Source organism: Parus major, chromosome 1A (genome assembly GCF_001522545.3).
Source record: "Parus major isolate Abel chromosome 1A, Parus_major1.1, whole genome shotgun sequence".
NCBI lineage: Eukaryota > Metazoa > Chordata > Aves > Passeriformes > Paridae > Parus > Parus major.
This window is the reverse complement of record NC_031773.1, coordinates 65,023,498-65,047,139: the sequence shown is the minus strand read 5'-3', so window position 1 is coordinate 65,047,139 and position 23,642 is coordinate 65,023,498. Positions and strand designations below refer to the sequence as shown.

Genomic DNA, 23,642 nt, shown 5'->3' with positions numbered 1-23,642 from the left:
AAACAGCATGGAAAGTCCCTAGGAGCTGGGTGACTGAGTCCCCAGGGCGCTGCTGAGAACATCAAACACCAGCGTCAGAGTTTCCACGAGGTTTGCAAGCTGTGACCAGCGGCTCTTAGCCAGGAAGTTCAGCCTGTGCTCTCGCCTCCTTCCAGGAGCTGCTTTCCCTGGATCCTCCCCATGGCATGCCTTGTGCAGAAGGTCATCCCAGCTGTCTGAGTGTCTTCACTGGAGCTGGGATTTCCCAAGGAGTCCCAGGCAGAGCCCGTGTATGGCTGCTTGCAGCTTGCCCCTTGCCATGCTGTGCCACCCACCACACTCTCTGAGACAACCCTCCTCCCCTTTTCCCTGTGCCTTCCAGGCTTTCCAGCTGTGCTCTACTGTGGCAGGAGGAAATGTGGCAAATTAAGTACTACTTTATGTCAGAATTAGTTCATTTGAGGTCCTTGCTGTCAGCTATAAATGACAGGGATTTAATTATGTTGCATTGGATTGTGTCCAGTAATAGTGCCCACATGGGTTCAGACTTTCCTAGTCTGTAGGTCTTGAATCTTAACAAATCCAGTCCTCCCACTCCTTGAGATTATTTCTGCATCTATCTTTTTATTGTTGCTTGGTTGCTAGTGACCACAAGGATATTTGCTTTTGGCTTGTGTAACAAACATGGAAAAGCCTGCTAGGTGGCTGGAAAACAAGAACTGATGATCTCCCTTGAAAGTTGCAGATGGCACCAAAACTGCATAACAGCTCAGATGTGCTCTCTGCTTCTTAAATGTGACCCTTTGCCCTTTGGAATCCTGTGCACAGCACACGAGGGCACACGTGGAGTGTGTGGAGGTGAGCACACTTAGGGCAGCTCCATGGCAGGTTTCTGACAACCCATGGAGGTCATGCAGGGCTGGCTTTGGTTTAATTTTTTCCCCTTCACAAGTCCCCTTTGGACTTCACAACCAAATCTGGACACATCAGGGCAGGGAAAGCAGAAGGCCTTACTGCACCTTCAGTGCCTGCTGCATATTAAGTGGTACCAGTTTACAAAGAGTTTTCAGGATGGATAAAAGACTCCAACAGTCTTCTTGTAAATGTCTGAGCAATTTTTATTCAAACACTGAAATAATTCACCCCAGACAAATACCTGGCAGTATATGTTTCAGTCTGAGCTCTTTGGCTGACAAAGCTGTCACGAAGTGGAAGATCCTGTAATGGAAGAAAGTTAGTCAGCTGTAACAACGAGCTTTGTGAGTGGTGTCACCTAAGGTAGAGGTGCAGGATGTGGGGATTGCAGCTGCCTCCCCCGACAAAGGGTGCTGTAGACAGTGGTGCATTCCACAGATTTTATAAGGGGGAAAAAAAGTATTTCCCTCTCAAACCAGTGCCTCTTTCTTAAATGATGGTAGTGTTGTCATCCTGGTTTTCTAAAGAAAGTAGTCTCACGTGGTCATGCTCCTCTGTGAGAGTTTCAAACAAATGTGGCAGATGGGAGGAAGTCTCAGAGATTATTATCTTCCTAGAAATTTTATGTTAGCCAATGGTGGGATACAGGAGGAAGGTCCAAATCAGTGGCCTTGCCTGGTAGTAGAAAATTGGTAGTTCAATATCCTGTGAGATTACAGAGCCAGCCCTGTATGAGGCTGCTCACCCATGCACACTGAGGGAAGGAGTCATTGCAATACAGTGAGGGGATAAAAAGTGCAATTCTTTAGTGAGACCCAATTCGTTAGATACTGTGTTTGCAGAGCTACTTTGAAAGGCTTTCTCTGGCTGCTCTGTGATCCTTGAACTCTGGCATCTTTCTGGCATGTGCTCATGCTACAGACACACTTGATGTGGCAGTCATGACATTTTCTGCTCTGCAGATCAGAGTTCAATGAAATTGTTATCAGGTAGGTCTGCTTTGCTGTGGTGCTGCCATCCCAAGCATCTTGGAACCAGGATTAAAACTCAAATCATTATGGCTCAAGCAAAATGTAGAGTTTCTTTCATTGTAGACTCATCTTTTGTACCTGTGTCTGGTTTAAGGCTGTGTGGCCCTGGGTGCTTTAAAGACTCAGTAGCAAAGTCAGTGACTACACAGATGCCTTGGAAAGGTTTTCTTTGATCAGTGTGATGAGACAACAGGAAGATGCTATTTTCAGCCCTACCAAAGAGTGTGCCTTGCAGAGCTTGTGGCTGGTTGACCTCCAGAGAGCAGTGGGAATGCTGTGCTTCATTAAGCTGGAGAAAAGATTCTCATAAACATCTTCTTTGCTCAAAAGAGAAGAGAAAATCTGAAATCTTATGTTAGTATAAAATAAAAGAGAAATAAAAACACTCTGGTTCTAGAGTTTTAAATAGAGAAAAGTGAAATGTGAAAGAATTGCACGCAGGCTTTTTTCCTTAGTCATTCAGTGGAAGGTGGAGTAGTTAAGCCTGTGGCGCCTTTAAAATGATTCATTATTTCCATAGAAGCCAATTGATGTTTATCCTTCAAATTGCTCTGTGGACATTAAAATAATGGAGAATTATATTTGCTTTTAATTTTGTTTCCAGACAGCTTGGCCTGAACATTTATGATGTGACTTGGAAACCATATCAAATTGTGATTTATAGTTGCTCGTAATTGTGTGAAGATTGAAGATACTCTGGATGCTGCTTTTTTTTTCTTTTCTTTCTTTTTTTTTCTCCTTGCCTCCCCCATTCTTTTGCTTACAGAGTGTTATTGAGTGTAACTTGGTGAAAGGCAAGCATCTCTGCCCTCATTGCTTTTCCTTGTACAAGCCACAGCAAATGAAGATTTTATTTCTCCCTAACATGAGGCTGTGTGAAATGAATTGTGGTTTGTATTTGATAATTGGTTTGGGCTTTTATTCCTTGCTTGAGTTTCGACTGTTTTTGTGTTGTTACGATAATCACCCTTTCTGTGGGGTGGGGAGAGGTGTTTTTTAGTTAAGCTGGATGAGAATCATATGCAAAACATGAATGGGGAGGGGAAAGACTTTCATTTGTTGCAAGGCATCTGTTAAGTGTATGGATGTCAAATCTGCTCCACAGGTGAGCCAACAGGAATAATTCATACCTAAATTTATCTATCAGGTCTTATGGCTAAAGGAATTTGTTATTCCTATTTTCCTAAATTCATTTTTCCTGCACAGTTTTATTCACTTTTTCTTCCTACTGAGTAAAAAGCTATTCTTAGAGTTTTGTGCATAATTTAACAAAAGAAAACAAAGGGGATTTTGTGAATTGTAATAGAAAAGCCCAGTGAAGGTTATGTAAATTTTGAAAACTTCTCTAGTCATGTTGCAGGCTCCAAAAGAAATGATTCAAACCTAAAAATTCTAAATTATTATTAAAATTAAAATACTGTTTTCATATTGAATATAAACAGTTGTTTCCCTGACAAAAATCATCTGTGTGATACTGGGGCATGCTACTTTTGTGGTTTAGTCCTGTGCATGTAGCAGTGTGTTTTAGGGTTTTTGTTTTTTTTTTATTTCTGTACATAAAAGGAAGCCTCCAAACACACAGAAAGTGCATTTGGGCCCACTTAAGAATTCCAGATGGCACTGTGGCCTAAACCAGCTGTTTTTCAGCATGTAAGGAATTAATTTTTCTTATCTTAGTTAAAAATGAGCCTGTTTAGTTTTGCTTTTGTTCCCAGCCTGTTTGCTTTCTCATTCTCATGCCCCAGAGCATTTCAGTTTTAGTCACTGCATGACATTGCTGAAATCAGGGCTGGAATGAAGTCACAAAATGAACAGCAAGCCAGTCTTATCCAAAATTTATGGGAGGGAACTGCATTCACAATTATTGGCATAGATGAGTAAATGGACACTGACCATTGTGAAATTAAGTTCACCTTATCTTAGTTCTCGTTGTTTTCTTTTGTTTTATCAAATTAGTTGTTGGTTAGTTGTTGATTGCAAATGTAGTTCATGCCACTATTCCCAAGCATCCGGCCTTGGAGCTTCAATGAGTAAAGTGGTCTGGAAAGAATCCAAATCAGTTCATGCAGAGCCTGTGCACATTAGTAGAAAACAACTTACAAAGACTGAGCATGGATTTTGTATGAACTTTTACCCTAAAAGAAGACTCCCTGCATATATACCTGTGTGTATGTGTGTCTATGTGCATATATAGAATACATATACATCCATGGGATTACATTAATCTCAATTTTACTCTCATGTTTTCACATCATCATAGTGATTTGCACTAAATTCCAGGTTTCCTTGCCCTTCAGGGAAACTCATTATTTACTTTCTGAATAATGGTCTGCAAAGCATATGCAGTTTTCTATTGTTTTTCAGTAAAGACTCTGAAAAGTAAAATATTTTTAAATGCTGTCATGCACTCAATTTGTAGTAACTTTCAGAAAATAATAATTTAAATACCTGTAATTTGCCTAGTAGTCTGATCCTGTAATTTGAGTAGTCTGATCCTCCTCTAAATTGGCCCTGAGATAGATGAATTCATACTTCTTCATACTTTTTGACTCACATAACCAAGCCTGGAATTTGATTGGGATAAATCTGCCAGGTCTCAGAGTTAAGGCAGGGGTCACCAGCACACATGACAACACAGGGAGCTGGAGTCCTGTGGCAGAAATCTGCCATGGAGGAGGGATCTCTGTCTCTCTCCACTTGGTGCTAATGCTGGAGAACAACGTTGTCTGCTTTGCAAAATCTCTGTACTGCTCTTCAGAATCTCTGCTTATTGCCTGCTGAGTCAGACTTGTTTACTTCATAGAGTCATTAATCTCTGTCTCTAATTGGTGGTCAACAACTCCAGGCTCCAGGCTTAATAGAATTTCAAACTGTAGATGACACAATTTTGCTGAAAATATGAGGCTTCTATCGCATTTTGAGTGACGCATTCTGCCTCACTCCCCTTTGATCCGTTTGCCATGGCTGAGGTTAAGATAGATAATTAATTACTCCCATCCCAAGCCTTGCCCTTTAATTTAAGAATTTTCTCTAGCATCTGCCAGAATCTTCTGCATGCACTCCTGAGACGTTAAGCAATGAAGGAACCATTAACTTAAATTCAGGCATTAATTTTTTTCAGGAGGATGAAATAGCACTCCAGTAGATCAAGAAGTTTCTGGTTTGTTATTTCACAGCATGGGAAAGAAATGTGGGAAGAGGCTGGTTTTCTGGCTGCAGGAGAGGATGGTGAGTGAGGAAGCCTGTCTTCTGGTCCTGCAGCTTACCTCAGTCTTCGCAAGAAGTAGGACACGAGGAAGGAATCAGTGGAGTGAAACATCTATTTGCCAAGGGCCTGATGTTATGCAACTGGGAAGACAGAGGGAAGAGGTTTAGCTATACTTAACTAATATATCACTTTCCTCAAAAGTACTTTTTTATTGCCTGTAAAGCCTTTTCTGAGAACAAAGCAGTGTCAAGTTGTGTTCCTTGTGTTTTGAGGTCCATGAACGCTGTCACTGATGAGTCATTCCTGGCTGGGGCTTTAATCACTCTCCTTCTAAGTCTGACCAACTCTCCATTCTCTTTGCTTGCAACTCCAAGTAACTTGTGTGCTCTTTTCACAGACATAGCTTCCCCATTTAGCAAACTATGTCTTTTAGCTTTTTCTAAGAAATACACAAAAGCAAATTAGTACGAAATCTGCTGCAGTGGTCTCTCTGGGAAACTGCACGTACACCTACTAAGTTCCAAACAGTAGCAGCAGGACTGAGCTGATGTGTCAGAGACACAACAAAGGGAAAGTGGTCACTCTTGGAGTGCCTTGAATTAGCAGCTCCACGCAGAATTTATGGTGGGTTTTAGTGCACCACCAAGTGAGGCTGAAATGTCACATCTTCCTTGAAATTCCATATGCCTCCTGCCTTTTTAGGTGTTCTATTTCTGTGTGCATCCAAGTCTCGCTGTTCTTTGTTAGAGTTGAAAGATGCTCACTCCTTTTCACTTATATAGTTGTCAATTCACAGACTTGAAAACTTTAATGTTTAAAAAATCCACTTTTTCCTCCATTTCAGTTTCGGTATAGCTGCCCAATATTCAATTGCTTGGAGAAGAATGTTGTTGCTACCATACCAGAATACTGCAGTTTAGTTGCACAGAGATATTTTACAAATTTCAGTATATGCTTGGGGTTCATTTCATTCATCTAGGCATAAGCACTAAAGATTAGTTGTTCTAGATTTGTTGTTCTGTAGTTAGTATTCAGGCATCTCTCAACAAAGTCTCCTCCCATTCTAAACCATGTCTCCAAAATTATTTGTGCAAATTTGCCCTGGCTATTGACCATGTCTCCATAGGGAGCCTGAACAATTCATTCAGATGGGTTAAGTCAGGTGCAGATGGTGAAAGCTGTGAAATCAGATATGATGGAATTCCAAAGTCTTTGCAAATTGTTGATCCATCTTTTCAGCATTGTACTCTGTATTTAAAGAATTATTTCATGTTATTATTTTTCTACCTGCAACCATTTTAACTCTCTTCTCTGTGAAGAGAGTTCACCACAGCTTGAGGTAGTGCTCAGGTTGTTCACTTCAGTTGTCTCACATGGATTATTTCTCCCTTCTTTAGTCTTCTGGCACCAGTATCACCGTGGATATCGCTGTCATGGGAGAAGCACACGGGCTCATCACAGACCTTCTGGCCGATCCTTCGCTGCCCCCCAACGTGTGCACATCGCTGAGAACAGTCAGCAACCTGCTCAATACACAGCTAACCTTCCAGGCCATCCACAAGCCAAGGGTGAATCCCATGGTGTCCTTCAGTGAGAACTACACCTGCTCGGACTCGGAGGAGTGTCCGGAGAAAGGAGAGAAACTAGCTATTCCCAAGGTGAGTACTGGAGCCTGGCTGTCCCTAAAGGGACATCGCTGGGCTGTCAGGCTGGGATTTTTGTAGGAATTTGTATCAATTGCCATCTCCTCTTCCTTCCCTTAATTAGAAGGGTGAAACCTACAGAAGTCAATGAAAAAGGTCAATTGATGACCTTCATGTGCTTTGGATGAAGTCTGAACTGTTGTATACCCCACAAACAAACAGAAATATCATCACAGTCATTAGTTTGACAAACACTGTGAGCTCATGGAAGTTGTCTTGAGAAGAAAAAGAAGACAGAACCACAAATATACATATGATACTGCCTTGAAAAATGGCTTTATGAATGCTCAGGGATCAGAAATAACCAGTGTTAAGCACCCACACTTAGAAAGTGAACAGCTAGAAAGAGCACATCAGATTTGAAGTGGTTTGAGTTGTAGGTTTGTTGTTAATTAGCTGTCCTGCATGGCTTGCATTTCATTTCTGAAACTAAACCAAAATGCTTTTGTACTGCAGCCTCCCTTATAAAATTAAATATAGGCAGAGTACATTGCACAGGCGAATGCTTTTATGTTTTTACAGTTTAAATGGCACAGCCAGTCATTCAGTCCAGCATCTCCAGGCATCTGAATTGCAATGCTCATGATTCTTTTATTATAGTTTAGCATGATGATAATTACCGCCCTATTTGCCTGTTTAGCAGTTGTATGGATGAAATGGATGTTCACAGGTTTTCAAGCACATTTTCCAGTTTATTTTAGTGACCATCTCTATAATGGCTGGGCTCTGAGGGGAAGAGTTAAGTGGAAGAGAACTGCTATCACATGAGCACGCACAGGGAGCAGATACCAGTTTGCTGTTGCATAATACCTTATGAGGAAAAGAGAAGTGAAGGATGAAGAAATGAGTTAATGCTACAGAGAACTAATTTGATTGAAGAATTCACTGACCTAAATGTACTATGGTTCATAAAATAAATATTTTGCAGGTCTTTATTTAAAGTGTGTAAAAGCAGATTTAGGACCTTCACCTTAAGGATCTGACAGTGAGCATTTTGTGTAAGGAGATAATGTGTTAACATATTTATCTGCAACTTTGAGCTTCAGAACCACAGATGTATTCCATCTCATATTTCTAAACCGTCTGGCAAAGTCCAAGCTCTCCATTGCAGATATATTTATTTTAGTTCTTAACTATAAACAATTCATGAGAACTTCACAAGAGAAACAACTTAAAAAATTATAGGATATGCAAAAGCAAATCTGGATCCAAAAAAGATCCTGTATTATCTTTGCCTTCAAAAATTTGAAAAAAAAACATGTGAATCCTGTTAATTGGAGAAATAGAAGGGTCAGGTGAAAGAAAAACAGAGGGTGGTCAAGAAAAATCTGCTGTAAACACTGATGCTTTCTCTAAATTTTTTGAGACATCATATCTCAGAGCATGAAAGTTTTGTTTCAGTGTGTAACCTTTGGGTTGGGTAGATATGGCAGGGAAAAAAGTTGGAGCTCCCTTGCCTTATTTTTCTTACAGCCTTTCTTGCCTTGAATCTCTGATTCTGAGGATTCATATCAGTTTAAATCACAGAGTAGTTGAGGCTGAAAGTCCATCTGGAGATTGTCTGGTCCAGTTCTATCCCTCAGCTCATTGAGAAGAAAGTTTCTCTAGGCTCAGCCTAGATCAGGTTGCAACTTCTCTGTGTTCTGTCCTCCTCACAGTAAAAAATATTTTCCTACATTTTAATTAAATTTCTTCTACTTCAGTTCTTGCTCCACTGCCTCTTGTCCTGTCACTGGGCACCCCTGGAAAAAGCCTTCTTCATTACACCCTCCCTTTAAGTATTTGTGTACACTGGTAAGATCTACCCTGATACTTCTCCTCTTCAGACTGAGCAATTCCAACTCCCACAGCCTTTCCTTTTATGACAGATGCTTCAGTCACCTTTATGGCCCTGCTAACCTAAATAAGTACCTTTGGCCACATCAGGTGCTGAACATCTGTGGCTCTGGGGCTGTGGACATATACCTATTTTTAAATTTGAGGTAGGGAGGATGGTCCAGACCCTCCAAGTGTTTAAAGCTGTGTCTGAAATGAGTAACACCTGGGAGAACCCAGATTTAAAGTACCCCACTAGGTATTGTCAGACAGAATGAAGCAAATGGGAATGGTTTTATTTCTGCATGTGTGGAGGTTTTGTAAGCCTGTACAAACTGTAAGGAACTGATTTCTCCACAGCGCTTACGGAGAAGTTTGCCTCCAGGACTGCTGAGACGAGTGTCCTCAACTTGGACCACAACAACATCAGCCACAGGACTGCCTACCCTGGAGCCAGCTCCAGTGAGAAGGGATCGCAGTGCCAGCATCAAACCCCACGAATCATCTTCATCCAGGTTACAAATGGCCTCCTCTCACCTTTATGTTTCTCTTTGGGCAGATTTCTTTGGTTCTGTGATGATGCCCTGCATTCAAAAATACTGGCTGTGAACTGTGTTAGAATTACTTCTTCATCATACTCTAAACTGATTTGCCAAAGAAGCAGCATTCCCATTTTTTTGTCAGATTATGCCAAAATTATTCATATTTTTGGGTAGAAAAGTAAATAAAAAAAAAAATCTATTTGTGCTAATGAAGTGCAGAACTGCCCAATAAAATTGGAAGAAAGGCAAGATATCTGGTTGAAGTTTCCTTGGTATGCAGGGGTTCCCAGCCAAGAAAAAAACTGTAGCAATTAACCCAGCCATTTCTAAGAACACAACTAATGATGTGGTCCTCTCAGTAAACCAGTTCCTAAAGCACTTCTCCATCTTCTCAGGGTCCTCCCATGAAATGGAGAGTTGTGTCTGCTCAGCTTCTTATAGCCAGCAGACAACTTGTTTGGGGAATTTGCAGAGTTTGTAATAAAAATTGTAATAGCTGCACATCATGTCTTTACAGCAGGATTTCCTCCTTTCTGGCTCTGTGAATACTTTTCTGTACTAGTCAGAGAGGAGCAGAGCCTTCCAAGGAAGGGTGGAGAGCAGTGAGTTGTGGTACCACGCTGTGAGAATAAGGTTCAGGTCCCCTCCCCACCTCAGCAAGGACTGTCATCTTGGAGCTGGTGGATGAAGAAAGAGCGTGGAGACATGCTTTGTCCTGGGGAAAGGAAGATCAGAGTGAAAGCATTACATTCAAGAAGACAATTCAGAGCTGTGACATCAGAAGACTCACGTGCTTTTCTGAAATTCAAAATCTGGTGCTGGTAGTGGAGAAAAAGACAGGACCTTGGAAGGCCCAACATCGCCACTGTTGGATGTTGGATAGTTTGGGGGAATGCAGCCCCAAAGAGCAGTTTTCTTCCAAGGCTGGCCTTTTTTCAGATACCTAAATCTTTCCCATGGTTGAGGTTGTCATACAGGGTATGGAGGTGCTCAAGGCAGCCTGCAGAGTACCCTGAAAGTCTCATGCAAGAAAAATACGTGGTTTGCCAAAGTTCCCTTTCTGAGAACTCCCATCTGTCTCAGTAAAAGTAAATATAAGGAAGCTGTAACCAAATGCAAACATTCTTCTCTCACAGACCTGTGGTTCCTGGGGTGCATTTGATTTATGCTGTTGGTCCCACTCTCACGTAGTGTGCAAGCATCCCGAGATGGGAATCAGAGGGAGAAGGAGAGCAATTAAATATTATTGTTGGTCCTTTCCTGCGGTTGTTATATAACTCTGCGTGAGGAGCCAGCTAAGCAGGCTATCAATTCTTCCTATGTTTAATGTCTCCAGTTGTATAATTATAGCTTTGTCAAGCCTCCCAGCCTACTGTTTGCACTACTTCTTTCACAGTAGGAGAAACAATGTGTATTCCAGAAAGGGGGAAAATGAATCCTATAAGTCTAGCTTTAAAAATTTTGGCAGACCAAGAGAGATCTGCTTTCATGGAGAATAATTTTGAGCTGAAGAGAAAAAAAGTATATCTTGGTTATCTGCCACTTCCCCTGTACCAAATTCAGATGCTGCTCTGGTCACAAAGAAAAAAAAAAAAAACTTTCATAAGTTGAAGGGTAGGAGAGAGGCTGACACTGGAATTTCCCTGTGGCAGATTCTGTAGTTACAAAACATGCAACTTGTTCCTCACAATGTGGGACATCTCTTCTGGATTTCTGTAGTCACATATTTGCAAAAATCCCCCACAACTGTCAGTGTGAGATTAGTAATTCTGTATGCTTCCAACCCCATGTCACTGAATTGGGTAGACAGATAATAGAGCTAATGGAGCTCCCACATTCTTTCCCTCACCCACTTTTATATCGAGTGATTCTCCTGTAGGAACTCAAAGAATGTGTTTCAGAGATTTTTGTTTTGGCTTGGTTCATTTGGGTTATTTTACTGTACAGTGGGCCAGAGTGTTATATTCTTTATGCCAATTAAAAAACAAAGCAAAACCATAAAACAAACAAATTGTTTTCAAAAAAATCTGTATTCTTTCTTTGCCTCACTCTATCACAGATTGTAAGAATTTGGACCCATGAAGACAACCAGCAAGTATTTTTGTAGGTAGCACCTACTATTCCAAAACAATTTGTTTGTAGAGGTAACACAGTGTCACATGCTTTTTTTTCCCTTCAAGTTTATTTTTTTCAAGCTCAGCTGGAGCTATGCTGCTTTAAAAGTCTGTCTGCAGCCGTGAGTGTCACCTCATCACTTGGATGTGAGGCTGTGAGGAGGAATGTGGAGCCTGGGATGCCTGGCAGACCTGTCCAGAGAGCTCACAAGCATTGATAAGAGCCAGTGTTGCATCCTTGCAAGAAGCTGAAATTTGGTGCCATTCAGGAAAATTATTATAAATACAGTTTTCCTGCTGTACAGAAGATTTTGGTCTCTTCTGACATACAATTGCAGCCTAAAGGCTACAAACATAAACCCATGCAGCTGTAGGGGGCTAACATTTGTTCCCCTCATACATGGACACATGCACCTGGATTCCTTCAGCACTATTCTCTTCCACCAGTGTCTCCAGGGTCTGAGAGGGGGATTTTTTTGGGTGATGCAGCAGGCATTTCACCTAGTTAGGGCATGAAGGGATACACCACTAACCACAGCCATGCAGGATGCTCCCAGTCCTCCCCAGCCTCCTGAGGAGTTCCTCCAGTGCACCAAGGGTTGTTGTGGATCTGCTGTGGCACCAGCAGCAGAGGACACTGGTTTTCCAGTCCTTCTGAGAATTTGTGTCACTTCTGGCTCTTTTAAGGAGGTGTTAAAATAGAGCATATTTTTAACTTATTTCAAGTCAACTTTTGAGCCTCTTTATGCTGTCAGAACAAGATAATGAAGGCATCTTTGTATAAATAAGGCAAGTAGCCTCAACACTGAGGGAAGCCCAGCTTTGGACTGTCTGCATTGTAAATATTTTTGCTGAACATGGTACTGAGTGCCTCACAAGCACCAGTTCAGCCAACCCATATATGTTGTTTCCCTCACCAGATTTCAGGTTACCTCAGTATCACATACTTCTTTGTGATCTAACTTCTTAAGATCTGCCAGTGAAGCTTTTTCCTGTGCTGAGTGTTGCTTGTTTGTGCTCTGGTTTCGCAGCTCTGACTCCTGGAACAGCTCCATTCTGATGACAATCACAAAGAGCAGGTCCTTCTCCACCTCCTACGCCGTGTCCTCTACCAACCACCTGAATGCCAAAAGGCAGAGCCGGCAAGGTGAGTGGGCATCCCAAGTTCTGTCAGCCCTGCTTGAACTGCTCCCTGTGACTGGTGCATCTGCTTTTGTTCTCTGTCCCACCTGCTGCTTTTATTATTTTTCCATCAATATAATAGAGTTATTTCTTTGATTTAAAAAAAACCAAACCCAACACAGTTGCTTAAAGTACTATAGATTGTAGTCATGCCCTTTGTGAATGTTCTGACTCTTTTGGTTTATAGAAGTTGGTCATGACACGATACAGCAAGTGAAATATTAAATTGTGATTCATATTTTTGTAATTCCCTTGGCTATAGCAGGGGCTTTGCATAACATTTGTGACATTAGCTGTCTGTGCATATTGGAGATTTCCTAAAGCACAACCTACATAACTCCATTTTGAGCTGGAAGCAGCAACTAACTTGTCTTAATGCAAACATATCCAAGGTACAACCTTTGTAACTCAGAGGTCTACTTCTGTATAGTCACTGTTAAGAAAATTCAGGTCATTCTTACTGATTTTTAGAGATAAGGAATATCTATCTAAGGGGGTTTTTTCACTCAACCTTTTGAGCCTTTAAAAAAAGCATCCTGTATTTCTTTCCTGAAAGAAATGAAGAAGGTGACTTTGGAATTGATAATTGACAGCCTTGAAGCAGCTTTAATCCACAATAATGTGGTTCTCCTCTTCCTACAAATGCAGTATACCATGCTGTATACACATGCTTCAACTCACAATTCAAATTTACCACAAGACCTTCCTTTCTCTTAACAGCCTGCTTTTTACCCAAACATAAATACTATTGAAATAATATTACTCAGAGATCCTGGCTACCCAGCTATCACATAGAAATTGATGGATGGATGGCTGAGGCCATCTGGAAAAGTCAGAGAATCCCAAGGTTCTGACTTAAAGATGAGTTTGAAGATATGGCTGCACAATTATTTTGCGTTTCTAGTGCTGCCATGTTGTGTTGCCTTTTCAAACTGAAGAGAACAATATGAAAGTTCTTTTCTTGTACAAAGCTGCTTTGTTTTACCACAGTGAAGATTAAGTAGCACAATATTATCTTAAAAGGTAACAGGCACATAGGCAAATGAATAAAGTTTAACCTGGAAAATAATGGAGACATAGCAGCAAGAACCCAAGAATTTGCTTTAGAACAAAAAAAAAACCCATTTGACTTGTGATTTTCAGAGATTATCCCAGTAAATTGTAAAGGAGAGGAGTGGTTGTATAATATCTTGTACTTGGAAAATAACAATTACCAAGCTCATCAGTCAGTTTTACATTTAGCAATTTCTCCTTTCAGAAATTATTAATAATTTTCTCTGTTGTCCAAATACAAGAGTTGTCCCATGATGGAGATCTCCATTCCATCATGAGCAATTCCTGGTGGAGAGGAGTAGAAATGTTGCATCTGTGCTTTATGTAGAAGATTGATATTACAATACTCTAGACTATGTATAATCATGTATTTTTAGTTATGATTTGTTTTCATGTTCCAGCTAAATAATTTTTCCAATTTGCACTAGTTAATACAATTTAGACTTTTATGTATTAGCCCCATTGGAAATATACAATTAGTAGAAGTTGATCTAGCTAAATCTGTAAATATATTAATTTATAAAATGTGTCTATAATTATGCATGAAAAGATTCACATTTAAAAATACTGCTAGCTCTACCTATTTTGGAAAAAACCTAAGTGTTTTCATACATATAATTTCACATCACATTGAAGTCACTGTTTTATATCTTCAACACTGCACATTTGAAGAAGTTCTAGAGGACCTAAGTGCATGGATGTACTTTAAAAATTCTCATTTTATTTTTATTCTTCTCTTATCTTGATGCTGAAAAAATCCTTGCTGCAGCAAGACACATCTCTCACTTTTGCCAGTAAACGATTGAATGTTGAATTATTGCAAAAATATTTTCTTTTTTCTGGTAATTTTATTCATTTGTGGTTACCTTCCCTGGTGAATTACTTTCTAATAAAAACAAAAACACACACAACAAAATATATTTCCAGAGACTGGATACTTACCAGCAGTAGAAAGCTTGCTGTGATTAGAGATATTATTGTGAAAAATGCTGTTTATATTCTTAGGACTTGTTTCAAATTGTTGAAAGATGGCCATATGTATTGCATCCTCTAAGAGTTATGAATATTACATAACATATATCTCAAAGATAGATAATAATCCAACTCCATTCCCTGTGCAACTAACAGACTGAAATGTTTTTAAATACATATTTTTGTTGGATGGAAAGCTGATATCTCAATGAATTCATAAATGTGAAATAGAGGTTTTCTGTCTTTTAAAGCAATTTCCCTGTGTCATGACCATCTGATAACATTTTCATTCCTCTGGAGGCTGTAGTGTTCTGATCTCAAGACTAGAATTATATTCTACTTGCAATCATTGAATTAAGACACTAAATACATAATACCTTTGCTGAAGAAGTAGCCTTAATCAAAACTGAGATGCTGGCTATCTCCAAATTACAACAAAGCAACTATCAGAATTTATTTTAACTCTCGCATTGTCAGCAGTAAATCAAATTTTAGCCTCCTATCACAGTAAGTTGCTGTCAGGGAAAAAACACTGGAACTGTACATGTATATCCTGCAAGATTAATATTTCATAAACACAGATCAACATATTACCATATTTTAAGATAATTTTCGTGTCTGGAAGGCATTTATATCAAGGGTAAAATTCAAGTTCCTAAGGCCTTGATATCCCTTGGCATTGAAGATGAATGTGGTAAATTAACTGGGGCTGAGTTCCTACAAACCTCAGAACAGAAGTTAACTCAATTTCTGTGCATTTCCTTTTAAGACAGATTAAGTTTGCTCCTCTGGACTTTGAGTCTCATTTTGTCTGAGACTAGGAATTGTAAAGTGGATTCCAAGAGAAGGCAGCACTTTGTTTAAACACTGGACTGGCTGATGCATTTCACCTTGGCAGGGTGCTTAGGTGGAAAAAGGGACAGAGAGAACTACATCTTGCTAGTGTTGCACATCTGGATATTGGCAATTTCTATATTCTAGCTCAGGTGTCCAGTACCGTGTGCTGCAGTAATGGTTGCAAGTCTCCCTTAGCGAGCAACAGATACTGAAAAATAAACTCAAGCTGAAGATCAAGGCCAAAATCTGTAAGAAATGGCCCCAAAAGCACAGTATTTTGTATAATGTATGACTGCTAAAAATTGTTATTTTTGGTTTATCGCTAGTCTTCAGTGGAAATCCAAATTTTCTGGGAATGTGTGTAAGCCTTCCTTGACCCTGCTTTACAGATGGTGACAGAAAAACTGCAGATGGGTCTGGAAACTGCCTGTTTGGGGTTGTGTGTCTCCGTCACAAGAACATGTAGATACCAACAGTTGTGCCACAAAAACTTGTCCTTCATTTCATGCCTGCCCAGTTAGTGCATCCTGCTCAGCTGGGAAAACATGCTTTGTGTTTTGAGCCAGATCTTCAGCAGGTAAAAGTGGCTGGCAGGGCCCCAGCCCTGGCCTTGGCTCAGAATGGAGAATCTGTTATTTATTTTGTTTTTGGAGACTATGCTGGTGCATCTCAAGAAGAGCATTTCTGCACAGTGAACTAATACAACCATCTGCCACTTGTGTTAATTGATGAGACTCTTCTTGTCCTTGGCCAGGTATCCCACCAAATATTTCACCTCTCACCTCCCCGTGCCATTCGCCGATTCAGGGGACGCCTGCCACAAGTCCTACTGGAAAAACATCTTCTGTGTCATTTCCAGAGCCTACAGACACTGACACCAAGCAGGGCTTAAAGCCACACAAAGTCTTAACTTCTACTCAAAGTGCACCTAGCCTGTCAGACCCTATTATCAGCCCCTCTATCATCTGCAGCAGGTAAGATGATAATTTGACATGCCTTGGAATCACTTCACATTGTTCCCACGAACCTGTTCTGTTGGCCCACATACAAGCTTTTGTCATTTACTACAGTGTTTATATTGATATTTCAGGTTCATAGTACTTAGGTAAATGTGTAGATCAATGCTACAAAATACTTTTAGAGTGGAAGACTGTTGGCTATGTTTATTGCTATGTTTATTGCTTTTACTCCTGTCAGATGGACAGCCCAATTCCTAAATGAATTCTTTGTCAATAATCTGCAGATCCCAAAGGTGGATTTTGTGCTTACAACTTGTGCTTCTGGAATCATGCCCTTGACATGAGCAGTCACTTTTATGTCACAGGCCAAGTATTCCACAGCAGGCAGCTGATGTTGCATAGAAAAATCTGTTAGGGCAAACAGTGCCTGAAAACTCCCCAATTTGAGCCTTCTCTCAGAAGGAGTGGGGTGTGTCTTCCCAAACAGAGTCAGATTAGGTACTGTGAGGATTTTTTTTCAGAAATTAACTGTAGATGAGTTATTTCTACTGCTAAGAGCTCCAGTAACAGAAAAGTAAAAAAGTAAAGTGAAGTGAAGTGAAGTCAAGTCAAGTCAAGTCAAGTCAAGTCCTTTATTAGGTAACACAGACCAGACCTGCTTTGCAAAATCAGCATTTTTGGAAAGAAAGTTGTTCTGCTTATTTTCTAAGACAGGATTCAGTTGCTAAATCAAATTACTGGAGCTTGCAATATGTGTCCAGTTCAGAATAGTGGAAAATGCTGGTATTCCCAAGCCTGTTGCAGTGCAGTTTCAAGGTTGCTTTACTCACCAGATGTTACTTTTGGTCATAGCAAGAGTAGCCAGCCAGCAGAGAGCACAGCTGTTATCAAGTTTGACTATCTTTGGAAATAGTTCTTAGTTTCTGACTTCTATCACATGACTTTGGATGTGTCTCAGTGTGCTGTGTGCAAGGATAGGAAGTGGCTCTGAGAAAGTCAAAATTGAGACTGCAAGTTTGCTCAAGGGAGTCATCCTCGCTGGAGTTTGGAGGAGGATCCAAACGAGCTTTTGAGACAGAAGACTAAATAGAGACTTAAGTGCTTTTAAGAGTTTTCCAAAGGTATACCAAAATTGGGATTTGGACAGATTCATTTGAAATTGAAACTATATAACACAACAGAAATACAGCATAAAGGTACTGCAGTCTTATTAAGCTGTGCTTTTTATTACCACTTCAACAAAATACTGTTATTTCACAAGTGGCTTTCATTTCTGGAAACCTTTTATTAAAAAGAACAGTTAAGAATTGCATTAAAATGTCAAAAAAAAAGTCAATGCAAGGTTGTTGTAGATAGTAATGAAATTAATACCATTTTCATCTTGTTTATCAACCTGATTGATACAAGTTTTATTTGCTTGGCTATGCACTACAGGTATCATTGAATACAGATTAGCATTTTTATTTGAAAGTCTTTCAGGAACTCATGATGTTTTCAGGGCATATCAAGTTCCAGGATATGTTTAGATGACCCAGTCAAAAGTTAGCTGGCACAAGAGCTAAGCCATTTTAAAATGTTGAACTTAAAATGGTGCAAAGGTTCTGGTACAAAGTTTGACCAATCCAAATAATTCTGTAATAGTTGCTTTGTGAAGACTGTTATATATGATATGCCACAAAATGCTGACTCAAACCAGAGAAAATGTTAAAATGTCAGGTTGTAATTAGGGTTTAAAGGGAATTATACACAAGGAATAAAGATTTTTAATGGAAGGGAAGAGCCAGTCATTTTAAAAGGTCATAATATTGTGATTCCTCCCAAAATATGTTTCTGTACTGGAAATGATGAAGCAAACTCTGCCCTCTTGGTTCTTATGTACTTGGCATGCTGTCACTGAAGAAATGATAAAATATAATTTTCCTGCTTAAGAACATATTCAAGTTTTAAGCAAGAAGAGTGAAGCCAGATGATGACTGTGTTCAAACTGAATTCTGTAAGATTGTATGGGACTCTGGCACATTTTCATGATTTTAATTCATCTTAATAGGGCAGCTCTAGTATAGAACTAAGGGATTTATTTTGTGCTGGTATAGTTAGAGAATAATAAAAAAAATCATGTAAAGAAATCCCATGGTTCAGGTTTACTATTGAAAACACAAATTTAATGCTGGTGGGCAGCTGATCCAAGGTCTTTCTGTATTTTTTTTCCAAGATGTAATAAAACTTCATCACTCTCCTGTGATTTTGTCTGGAGAATGTACCCTGGACCATGGCTTATACTGTATGACATAATCTCACACTGCCAGTGGGAAATCATTTTACACAAGACTGTCTAAGGCACGTGATTCTTCATATTGTGTGTGTTTCTTGATGTGTTTCAGCTGTGGCAGACCCTACAACCAAATAGAAGCTGGTGACGGAACACTAAATAGAAATGATGCTACTACACACACCCTGAACAGAACAGGTAATTCTTTGTCAAAAACACCTCATTCCCTCAAACTCAGTAATCATCCACTAAAAGGGCAGATGAGTTTGTCTGTCATAAGAAGAGAACACACACAGGTGAGTCCATTCAAATCGTCTTTGAGGCTCCATCCCTTTTTGTTAGTACAAAATGTAAAAAATGCTTATGGAGTTAAAATATAAAGGGATATACTGTTTCCCTCAATTTACTTAAATAATGGTCCTGGAATTAATTTCTCTCTTCATTCCCTGATGCCATTCTTTACACTCTGCAGGGTATATCTTTAATGCCCTTGGACAGATTGTCGGACTTCCGAGCCAGCCAAGTGGCACATATGTATTATGAGTCAGAGATCCTGTTGCTGTTATTCAGAAGGTCACAGGATGACTTCCATGAAACCTTCCCTGTTCACACCACAAGCTTTGTGATTTGTGTTTGCAGATGATCCTGCTCAAGCCACTTCTGACTACGAGACCAACAACAGCGACAGCAGTGACATCGTTCAGAACGACGACGACACGGATTGCTCCAAGGAGCAGGCTCGGAAGGGATCCGGCTGCAGGTCCTACACGCCCGAGACCATCATCCTGCATCCCTTGATACCACCTGAGGTAGCTCCTCTTAGCTCCCCCTGCACAACAGGCTGAGTGTATGGTGACACTGAGGGGAAAAAAAACCCAAAACTAAAACCAAACTAACTGAAAACCCAACAGAAAAAATGTGGTCTAAGGGTGCTGCAAGATGTTATTGTGGGTGCGTGTCTTAAATGTTGCAGTGTGGTGAACAACTGATGATTGTCACACAGCATTCAGCTGTGAGCTTGGTTGAGATGCAGGGGGAAAGCTTTCTTTAGTTAAGTTTTCCACAGTCTGTTGTACAACTGAATTAATAATCTGAAGTTGGCAGGAGGTCTTGAAAAATTTATTGCAATATGTTGGAGTTGGACATGCTTAGAGAAGGCATTTTGTTTGAAATCTTCTGGCATTTACTCATCTCCAGTTTCTAAGTAAAATGAAATTCCAGGGAGAAATGTGAAAGGAGGGGCACAATCCATCTTTTATTTGCAGACCTTGAAAGCAGGTAGGTTTCAGTCCAAGGAGTACAAGCCTTCACTTGGACTGAGATCTGTTAGCCAAGTTAGAGTGTGGTGAATGGATCCTGATGCAGCAGCAGACACTGAGAGCTTTTCTCTCTGTACCACAGTGAATTTCACAATGAAGGCAGACTCCCTTGGAAATGAATGAATGATTCCCATGAGTGAATGAATGAGTCTCAGTGCTGAGTGCACTGACACTGCTGTTTCATAAACAGAATTTCCTATCCATTCAAGTGAAACACATTACAAAGGAGAGTGAGTAGCTGCAGGGCTGCAAGAAATGAGGACATCTACGCTGAGCTGAGTAAAGTACCACTGACTTACACATGATGCTAATGTGACTTCAGCTTTTAAGAGGACAAATTTTTGCTCGAGATGCTTCACTGAACTAACAATCCTTTTTATTCTGATTTCTGGCACAGGACAAGCCTGTACTGGCTCCTGAGCCTCTGGTTATGGACAACTTGGATCCCCTGATGGAGCAGCTAAATAGCTGGAACTTCCCAATCTTTGATTTGGTGGAAAAAATAGGAAAGAAGTGTGGTCGGATTCTCAGTCAGGTGAGAGGCTTACTTTGTCTGCAGTGTTTGGGTAGAATGTTGACAGATTTAGACACAGATGTGTTAAAAGGCATTGTCCTTGCAAGCTGATGATCCAATGAACTGTGATCCCTGACACCTAATTCAAAGGTAACAATATGAACTTTGTCTCATTATATTCCTTACTTTTCAGTGTCTTTATTTATAGATTTAAAAATGTGAAAGAAAAAAAATCACACATCTATTTTCTTCTCCGCTGTCTGCTTTTCTGAATATTCTCTTGAGATGCTTCCAGCCCTTCCTGAGTTTTTTGGGAAAGGGTTTCTCATGGGGTTTAGCATGGGTGGGCTAAACAGTAAATATATTCAGTGGATGCAAGATATACAGAGTTTTGGTCCTCTTTTATACTGAAGCTTTCAGTATAAGATCCCAGAAATAAAAGATCTCAGATTTCAGGCTAGGCAAGAAAGCAAGGTTTGAAGAATGGGGGTAGAAAGACTCCTTGCTATATCCCCTCATTTTTAAAGAATCAGAACTTTGAGAGAAAATTCATATAATATTAAGTAGAGAAGACTAATTTGCTATGAGTCAGGATGGGAGACCTTACTAGTCTTTCTTTCAGCTCTCAGGTTTTTATTGCTTCCTGTGGGTTTAATTCAGTTACTGACACAGCCTGTCTCTACCCAGCACGATTAGTGTCACTCTCCATAATCACTTTCTTGGCTGAACTTTCTACTCTGTTATGCCCCTTTTCCTGGCACCCTGACAAATTAGTCATTTTTTCTTATGAAAGTATTGAAGATTATTAAACAGGAAAAGCAAGTAATTATTTTTATTATTATTTAGGGATGAAAGGGAAAAAAGCCCAAGAGAATCTCACTGAAGGAGTATCACTTTACAAGGCATTATGTAGTGATGAGTGCTGGAAAGAAGAGATAAAGTTAATTGGTTCAATGTGGTACAATTATCACCACCCCACACCCTCCCCAGAAACACAGAGGTTAGTGTGTCAGGCAGATTTCAGTGTAACAAGCTTCAAAGAATGCTGGATCAAATCACAGTCCCTTGGTGGTTACCTATTATTCAGCTAGATTCAATTATCTGGTGGTCAACAAGGAAAATCATGGCATGGATTCAAATTTCTTCTGTGGTCTGCTTTTTAGTGTTCTGCAGCTTGGCAAGCAACATCTGTGTTTGACCAGCCTGCCAAGTCTCTAGGTTCATTTTAGAGAAATAGGCAAACTCTGGATGTTGGATATATTTATTGGATAAATTGATGCTCACTGAGGCACTTTAGCACACTTTAGACAAAGAGTGTGTGATTGAAATGCTCTTCTAGATCATAATGCTCATTTTTTAATAGCATGGAATGATAAGAGAATGATGAATGAAACATAAGGAAAACCAGAACTTTCTTTTGGTGGCATTACAAACGGTTTGGATGAGCCAAAATTTGTTCTGGTTTTACATGGGAACCTCTGTAGGCTTTAAGCACTTTACCAAGCTGCATGGGGTTCTGTACTTGTGGACACAAGTTCTCTATGCTTCCCTCAAATTGCACTAAATCTCCTCACTATATTTCCCAAATATATATGGTTTTTGCACAGGTTCTTAACATGTTATCCACTTCACAGTTCCACAAAATGAGGCTTGTGAAATAAAATAGAGAAGCTTTAATATTTGTGATGAAAATTCAACATTTTCTGTAACAGCTGTTTATAATAACTCCCTCTCCCTAACAGCAGAATGTAACAAGTTCAACCTTGTTCACAAAACATAGATCCTTATTACCCCCACCTACTCAGTTGCTGCTAATGAAATTCTTTTCAGAAATCAGGAAACTAAAATAAATAAATGTTTTTCTCCAGCCAAAAGCACTATTTTTTTCTATCTTGATTTTTTTCAATCCTGGGATATTATTAACAAAGGAAAACAAAAGCTCTGATGATTTATTCTCTGTATTTTGCTATTAAATGGACTAACCCATTAAAAAAATATAGTAAATTAAAAAACTGAATTAACTATGTTTGCCATGCTAGGTTAAATTTATGAGATGGAACAAAGCAAACCTGACACATGCCTCTAGGGAAGCATTCAGTTTAGAAAGCAAATGCTGGCTTAGCATCTTTGAAGCTGCTTGAGATATCTGTTCTTTCTTTGTGGAATGTTAAATTGATTTAGACATATCAAAAGACCCCAAACCAGTCAGGAACCATGAAAGCATCTGTGCAAACTGCAGTGGCAAGCCCAGTAAATGTGGCAGTGACAAATATGCATGATGGGGCTTAGGGAGGGACATGCATTCAGTCTCACTTCAGAAACGAAGAGCCAAGCTCTCAGACCTGAGCTGCTGCTTCATAACAGGCCATAAAATTCGATAACATCTTCAGTCCCACCTAACACTTTTCTTACAGCTCCTGTAAGACTAAAACCTGTGGTTTAGCTTTTATAGCTGGGCCCAAAGGGAGAAGTGGAGAGCTCCTGTGCTGGCAGCAGGGAGCAGTGTCAGAGGCAGGGTGGCATCTCTGAGTTGGTCCCTGCATGACAAGAGGATTGTTTGGCCCTCTCATCATCACACATGGGAGATGGGATATTGCTGGGATCATCCCAGCAGCCTTGTGAGGAGCTTGCCAGAGCCAGAGACTAGGTGCCAGGAATGTCAAAGGAACACATGTCTGAAGAACACCAATACACAGTACATAAAAAGGGCTGTGAGAGGGTCACCTGCAAGCATCGAGGAGGGAACTGCTAAACTTTGCTCATGTCCTCCAAGGAGAACCATTCCTGTGTGCCTGCAAACCCAGGAGAGGAACTGTGTGTGAGTAACAATGCCCAGCTGCAAAAAAGCTTCCACTAATAATCGTGCAGAAATGCTTTTCCTCCGTCAGGCAGCGCCACCAGAAGTCTCTGAGTTATAAATGATTCATTTAAGCATTAGCCATGATGAGAGAGAGAGAGAGGCAGGAAAGGGAGGCTGGAGGAGAGAGGCAGTGTGGTGGAGCACCCTCTGCCAAGCCCCTGGCAGCAGTCAGAGTGTCCCTGGCTTGTGGCTGCAGGGGCCACACCTCAGCTCCAGTGCTCAGCCCACGGGATTCCAGCTCCAGAGAGCTCCTGAAACAGCATCTGGGTTGGGAAGAAAGTATTTTAAAAGACAGAAGCAGAGTAAAATGTTTAATCAAGAGCAAAGAATAAAAAAAGCTGCACAGTTGTTGGTTTGGGGTTTGTTGTTT

At 40.2% G+C, this 23,642-nt stretch overlaps 1 protein-coding gene across 3 annotated transcripts in view; it reads left to right on the top strand.

Moving 5' to 3' along the window:
• The window catches only part of PDE3A (phosphodiesterase 3A), a 223,870-nt gene that overhangs the window by 176,437 nt on the left and 23,791 nt on the right, over positions 1-23,642 (top strand). For all 3 annotated transcript variants that reach the window (XM_015628620.3, XM_015628622.3, XM_033514361.1), the window contains 7 exons: positions 6,531-6,791; positions 9,012-9,166; positions 12,339-12,454; positions 16,106-16,325; positions 18,692-18,777; positions 19,219-19,388; positions 20,296-20,433. In XM_015628620.3, coding sequence (XP_015484106.1) covers positions 6,531-6,791; positions 9,012-9,166; positions 12,339-12,454; positions 16,106-16,325; positions 18,692-18,777; positions 19,219-19,388; positions 20,296-20,433 — 1,146 coding nt within the window. The remainder of the gene's footprint in view (positions 1-6,530; positions 6,792-9,011; positions 9,167-12,338; positions 12,455-16,105; positions 16,326-18,691; positions 18,778-19,218; positions 19,389-20,295; positions 20,434-23,642) is intronic.